Genomic DNA, 6,210 nt, shown 5'->3' with positions numbered 1-6,210 from the left:
TGCGGCTGCGCAGCTTCCACCACTGCCGGCCGTCCTCCAGCACCTGTGGGGCGCACCGTCAGCCCCTCCCCACATCCAGGCTCTGCGGGGCTGGGACCACCCGCTGGTTCCGCTTTACAGAGGTCGGGGCGCGCCCCAGGGTCTCCCGGAGCCCCGCTTCGCTCCATCCTCTCCGCAGCCCTGTTTCCACCCCTCCATCCCTCGCTGGGCTACTCCTCCCCACCCTGCCTCAGGGAGTCTGGGAGACCCTTCTTTTTTCTCTGAGACAGGGTCTCACTCTGCCGCCCAGGCTGGAGTGCAGTGGTACAATCACTCCCCACTGCAGCCTCGACCTCCTGGGTTCAGGCGATCCTCCCACCTCAGCCTCCCGAGTAGCTGGCACCACAGGCGCACACCACTGCATCCAGCTAATTTTTATATTTTTTGTAGAGATGGGGTTTCGAGGTGTTGCCCAGGTTTGTCTCAAATTCGTAGGCTAAAGGGATCCTCCCGCCTTGGCTTCCCAGTGCTGCAGTTACAGGCATGAACCGCCTAACCAGGCTGTGGATGTGGCCCACTCCCCCCAGCCTGCTCCACTTTCTGTCCCCCAGTGGGTGGCCTGGATTCCGGCTGGCAGATGCAGCCAGTGCAGACGTGGGGGCTCCTGGGTGGGTGTGAATGACAGGCCCCTGCTGGGTCCACATGGTGCAGACGCTCCCCCCAGCCTGGCACAGGGGTCCCTGCATGCCTTTGGAGATCCCCAAGATAGGGAGGCCCCTCCAACAGGCTGCAGATCCTGATCAGAGCCCAGGGGCGGGGACCCTGGAGAAAGGGGCAGGCAGCTGTGCCCGGTCCTGGCATCACCCAGCCTGGTCCTAGACCGCTCCCCACCTCCCCTGATAGCCCCTCCCTTGAAACCCTGCCCCGTTTCCCCCTCTTGGACCCCCTTGTCCAGCCCCCTCACCTCTAGGACCTCATCCTTGAGCACTGATAGCTCGTTGGCGTTTCGGGCTGTAAAGTCGTACAGGATCTTGACGTACTTGGCCATGGCTGGTGTTGGCTGGTAGCCCCTGTGAGGAACAGGAGGGGCTGAGGCCCAGGCTGGTGGGGGTCTTCTCTGAGACCTGGGCAGCGACTGGGGGTCAGCAGCTTCCCAGGTGCACGGCTGGCTGCCTCTTTTCTGCTCTGGAGGTCACCGTGGAGAGAGGCTGCAGGCAGCGTCAGCCGGGAATGGAAACTGTGACAGCCCCAGAGCTTTGGGGCCCTGCGTGGAGGCGGGGCAGGCAGGAGGTGGGCGTGGCGCAGGGGCCTGTGGCACAGCAAGGCTGGCCCATCCCAGGCCACCTCAGGGGTCTCTAGTCCAGCACCCCAGGGGAACCAGAGCCAGGGGCGTTCCTGGGAAATGCCAGGGTCACAGCTCCCCCCAGCTGGCCAATGAGGGCCAGCATGTCTTCAGAGCCACAGCCCCTCTGAGGACTGAACACAGCCCAAATGGTCCAGTGGAGGATGGGTCTCCAGCTCCTCTCTGTGGGGTGGGACCTGCACCTCAAAAGCGTGTGGGGGCTGCCTCTGGCTGAGGGGTCCTGGCTTTGGCATGTAGCAGGCCTGTGGCTGTCACCTGGCCAGGCCATCTGTCCGGGCCAGTGTGGCCCTGGTCATCAGGGCAGCTCCCATGTCCAGGCGCTCAGGGAAATGAAGGGGCCATGGACTGTCAGGACAGAGCCAGGGTGGACAGACCAGGAACTGAAGTCAAAGGGTAAAATGTTTCTAAGTACGGTCCTAAGCCAGGGACTATGAGAGCCAGGCTGACATTGTGGGCAAGGGAAGGCCATGCTTGCTTAGAAGATGGATTTCTGGCCCCCCTTCCCCCCAAAATTGAATCCTGGGGTGTGGCAGGGTCAGGGGCTTCCCATACAGATCCTGGACCAGGAATGGGAACAGAAGGGAAGAGGGGAGGCGAGGAAAGACAGGACTCCCAGTAGTGCCGTGGGCTTGTTCTTTGTCCTCTGTGGAAACAGTTGGGGCTGGGGGTGGAGGGAGGGGAGGGGCTTCAGTAGCCCAGGACCCCAGTCTCCTCTTGTGGCTCTACCAGAGGTTGGGCCTGAAGCAGTCCCAACAGGGTGACAGTGTTTGGTGAAACCACTCAAGCTCAGTGGTTTAGTAAGTTTCTAACCTTGGTTCTAAAACATACATGTGGATGCACAGACAAAGCTGATATATTAGGATAGAGAATGTGTGCATGACTTTTGAAATGTTTCCATTAATTATATATCATACAGTTAAAACCACTTCAAATCTGGAAAAGTGGTGTTTTAAACCGCTTGACCAATGCACTTGCTACCACCTGGTGGCAGCGTACCCATATGTGTTTAGAGCCTGTAGGTTCTGAAGGGTTTCACTTTCATGCTCCCTCACTTTGAGGGGGGCTTACCTGTGAGTATGTGGGGAGCTGACTGGTGGTAGGGCATCCCCCGTGGGGGTGGGCTCTGAAGCGGGGCTGTGCTTCTGGGAGTTTCGTACGGACTGTCGGCTCACTGGACTCACCTGTGGTGAAGGTGGGCGGCCTGAGCTAGACATGGGGCAGGGCTGGGTAAGGAGGGCAGGGGCAGGCTGGGTCCCAGGACAAGGGGGCATAAGACAGGGGCTCGGCTAATGTGCTGTGACTGATACACCACTGAAGGTGACGGAGCCTGAAGCCTGGTGATGCCGGCATGGGCTGCCTCTCCTGGCGGGGCTGGGGGCAGCTGAGCTGCAGCTGAAGGGGTGGTGGGTGGAGGTGGGCTGGGCAGGGGAGCTCTGGTGAGGGGTGGGTGTCGGGGCTGGGGAGGGGAGCTCTGGGGAGGGGTGGTGTTGGGGCTGGAGTGGGGATGGGGGCTGCTGGTGCTCTCACCTCAATGGGGGCAGACGCCAGCCCCTCCACCTCCCAGGGGGCCTCCTGCAGCACATCCACGGGGGGCTCCCAGCCACTGTGGAACTTGGGCACGTACAGGGGCACCTGCGGCTCCCGCGGCCACTCGGAGCTGGGGTGGGAGGTCCTGAAGTCAGCCCTGCCCCTCAAGAACTGGCCCACCCAGGACCCCAAAGCTGACCCCTGTGCAGTGCTGGCCCCCATGCAGCTCCGGCACCACTCCGCCCTGCCATACCGGGGCCGCATCCAGCTCTCTCCCAGCGACTCCCACAGCGACATCTCCTTAGGGACCAGGTGACCGCGCAGGAAGTCCACGGCATCTTGGGAGAGCAGTGGGCAGGAGACAGAGCGTGCGATGTCTGGGCCACCGCAGGTGTTGACGATCTGGAGCACAGCGAGGTTCAGAAGGGACTGAGGCCCACAGACCCCCGTCCAGCACCCCCGTGGCTGGCCCTCAGGAAGGGACTGTGGACCCCAGAGTGTGTGGCCACACAGCGTGAACCGGGCTGCCCAAAACGGGCACCTGCTGCCCCGACCCCGACCCCGGGGAGATAGATGCTCCAGAGACCTCTGGGCTCCCACCCCGCACGCCCCTGCTGCCCAGCCCCAGGCACCAGGTCCAGAGGCCCGAAGAGGAAGTGCACGAGCTCCGCGGCGCTGGGGTTCTGGATGTGCTTCTGCAGCTTTGCCTGGGGGCAGGAACCAGTGAGCAGGGGCCGGGGCGGGGCCTCCACCCACCCCTCACACAGACGCTGGGCCAGGGCTGAGGCCGCGGGACTCACCAGCAAGTTAATCGCCAGCTTGATTTTCTGGAAGCAGTCAACGAACTCGCCCTCAGAAGGGGGCCGTGCCCGCAGCGTGAGGACGCCCTCTGGCATGGGAGGCACCGTGTGAGCTGGGCTGGCCCTGGTCTCCCCAGCCCCTGTGCCTTGTGTCCCATGCAGCCCATCTGTGTGGGCCAGACCTTCCCCAGCTCCATGAGTGGCCCCGTCCCTGGCCCCGTCCCTGTCCCCTGCACCTGCCGGCCCCGTCCCTGGCCCCGTCCCTGGCCCCTGCACCTGCCGGCCCCTTCTTGCCCTTCTTCTTCCCCTTCTTCCGCTGGTTCAGCTGCTTGAAAGCCTCGGCCGCCTTCTGTAGCCGAGCCACAAACCACTCAATATCGTCCAGGGCGCAGTTGAGGATTTGCTGGGGTCAGAAGGGGTCAGGGGTCAGCCTCAGACACTCCCCGCTGCCCCGCCCTGCTGCAGGGATGTCCCCAAACCTGCGGAGGGGCAGCTACAGGCTGGGGACTGGCCGGAGGGGCGGCAGGGACCAGTGCCCACTGCTGGGGGCCTGGAAGGGAGGGCCACCTGCCATGCCCAGGCACCCACCGTCTCCTTCTCTATCTTCTGAGCCAGCACAGCCCGCGGCTCCTCCTCCTGCGACTCCCGACGGCGGAAACCTGATGGGGGACATGGCGGCTGCTCACGGAGCCCCTCACAACAAGCCCTGTGGAGCCCCCGCCAGCCCCTCAGCCTACCTGGCTCGCTGAGTGGCACCTGCGGGCCCACGCGATTCTTGGCCTGCGGGGAGTCCCCGCTGCGGTGCTGGAAGGGGATGGGCGCCGGGCCCTGAGGAGGGGGCAGGATGGACTGCCGCTGCCGAATCTTCTCCTGGTGTCCCCTGGAGGGTGAGGGGGTCCTGCTCAGCCCCGATGGGAACACACCTGACCCTCCCTCCCTGCCCAGCTCCTCCCCTCTCCGCCGCGCTGTGACCCTGCTCTCCCTCTGCCCTACTTCAGGGTCTGCGGCCGCATCTTCTTGCCCAGCCGGCAGTCGGCCAACGCGCTCTCGATGTCCTCGTGCACCAGCTCTGCCTGGGAAACCGGGCATCAGGTGGCCGGGAGGGCGGGGCACAACGCTGCGGAGCCCCGCCCTGCCCTGCCCGGTACAGCCTCACCTCCACCTCGTCGCAGTGGAAGAAGTGGACGTCGGGCTTGCTCTGCTCCGAGTCCTGGCACACAAGCAGCAGCACGGACGGGTAGCGCAGCTGGTTCAGCACCGTCTGGCTGCGCTGCACGGTGGGCAGCGGGAAGTTTTCCAGCTCCTCCTGCGGGGACACGTCGCGCCAACACGACTCACACCGGCAGGGAGTGACCGGAGCTGTGAGCACCCATGAGGCACCGGTAGGGAGTGGCCGGAACTGTGGACACACCTGGAGCACAAGCCCCTCTGGCGCCGCTGGGAAATGGGCTCCCAAAGATGAGAATGAGGCCCCGACACGCCCCGCTGCTGTGCAGCAAGGCTGACCCAGGCTTCCAAACTTCCCTGGACTCAGTTCCATACGGCCCTCTCTGCCCACCCTCGTCCCATTCTCTTCCAGGGAGCAGAATGATGGGGCATGGCCGGCCCTGCAGAGAGGCCTGGCCGCACATGTGGGCTGCAGCCAGTGGCTGCCGCCGCCTCTACCCACTGTGCTCCCTGTCCCCACCAGCGCTGGGCCCCACCTGAGACTCGATGTCCAGCAGCCGCAGTGACTGGTCATTCACCTGCAGGAGCATCTCCTGGGTCCAGATCTTCTCCTTGGAGCTCAGCTGCACCAGCTTCCGGATGGCGTCCTCCACAGACGTGATGGCTTCGCTCTTGTCCATGATGAAAGTGGCCAGGTGCTGGGGGTGGGTGGGCGGTCACTGTTAGGCAGAGCCCTCCTTGTGCTGAAAGCCCAGCCCCCAGGGGCCACAGCCTGGGGGGCTGAGGGGCCACAGCCAACCCTGGGTAGGGTGGTAGGACGGGGGCCCAGCCCCGCCTTTGGTGGGGGGAGTCTCTATTCTGCCTTGGCAGGCATCTGTGGGGACCATGCTTGTGTCCTGACAATATCCTCAAAAGAATTCCAATTGCTGCCCGGCCCCGTGCCACCATCCTCACCTGCCCACCTCCTGGCACGGGCTCAGCACCCGCCCACTGCACTGGCTGCGCCAGCCTCCCCAGCTCTCTTCCTTCTCAGACATCCCCTGTGTGGCCACCTGGCTACAATGCCAGCCGTCACCCCATCCCCAACTGCCCTGTTTCCTGAATCAGACCCAACGTCGCGCTGCACGCAGCGTGCTACATGTCCGGCGTGCTCGCTACTCCCAGGCGGGGTTCCAGTTGCCACTTGCTAAGCTGTGTCCCCAGGTCCAGGGCAGAGCCTGGTGCACAGCGGACCCTCAACAAGTGCGTATGGGATGCACCCATCCCTGAGGATCTGCGGCCAGCCTGGCCCTTGCCCTGTGCCCTCCATCTCTCCTCTTTCCAGGCCTGGCTCAGGCCCCCTCCTCCAGCCAAGCTGCCCTGTTCGCTGAGTAA

At 64.1% G+C, this 6,210-nt stretch overlaps 1 protein-coding gene across 1 annotated transcript in view; it reads right to left on the bottom strand.

Annotated features, from left to right (window-relative positions):
• The window catches only part of EPS8L2 (EPS8-like 2), a 19,913-nt gene that overhangs the window by 1,873 nt on the left and 11,830 nt on the right, over positions 1-6,210 (bottom strand). Inside the window, exons 5-17 of the mRNA XM_011993827.1 lie at positions 5,373-5,534; positions 4,826-4,975; positions 4,663-4,742; positions 4,407-4,549; positions 4,258-4,328; positions 3,946-4,072; positions 3,670-3,758; positions 3,502-3,576; positions 3,123-3,271; positions 2,870-2,999; positions 2,411-2,523; positions 944-1,049; positions 1-43 (exon numbers count right to left, since the gene is read on the bottom strand). Of these exons, the coding sequence (XP_011849217.1) occupies positions 1-43; positions 944-1,049; positions 2,411-2,523; positions 2,870-2,999; positions 3,123-3,271; positions 3,502-3,576; positions 3,670-3,758; positions 3,946-4,072; positions 4,258-4,328; positions 4,407-4,549; positions 4,663-4,742; positions 4,826-4,975; positions 5,373-5,534 (1,438 nt within the window). The remainder of the gene's footprint in view (positions 44-943; positions 1,050-2,410; positions 2,524-2,869; positions 3,000-3,122; positions 3,272-3,501; positions 3,577-3,669; positions 3,759-3,945; positions 4,073-4,257; positions 4,329-4,406; positions 4,550-4,662; positions 4,743-4,825; positions 4,976-5,372; positions 5,535-6,210) is intronic.

This window comes from Mandrillus leucophaeus, unplaced genomic scaffold (genome assembly GCF_000951045.1).
Source record: "Mandrillus leucophaeus isolate KB7577 unplaced genomic scaffold, Mleu.le_1.0 Scaffold435, whole genome shotgun sequence".
NCBI lineage: Eukaryota > Metazoa > Chordata > Mammalia > Primates > Cercopithecidae > Mandrillus > Mandrillus leucophaeus.
Note: the sequence above shows the minus strand (reverse complement) of the source record. Positions and strands in the feature narration are given on the sequence as shown.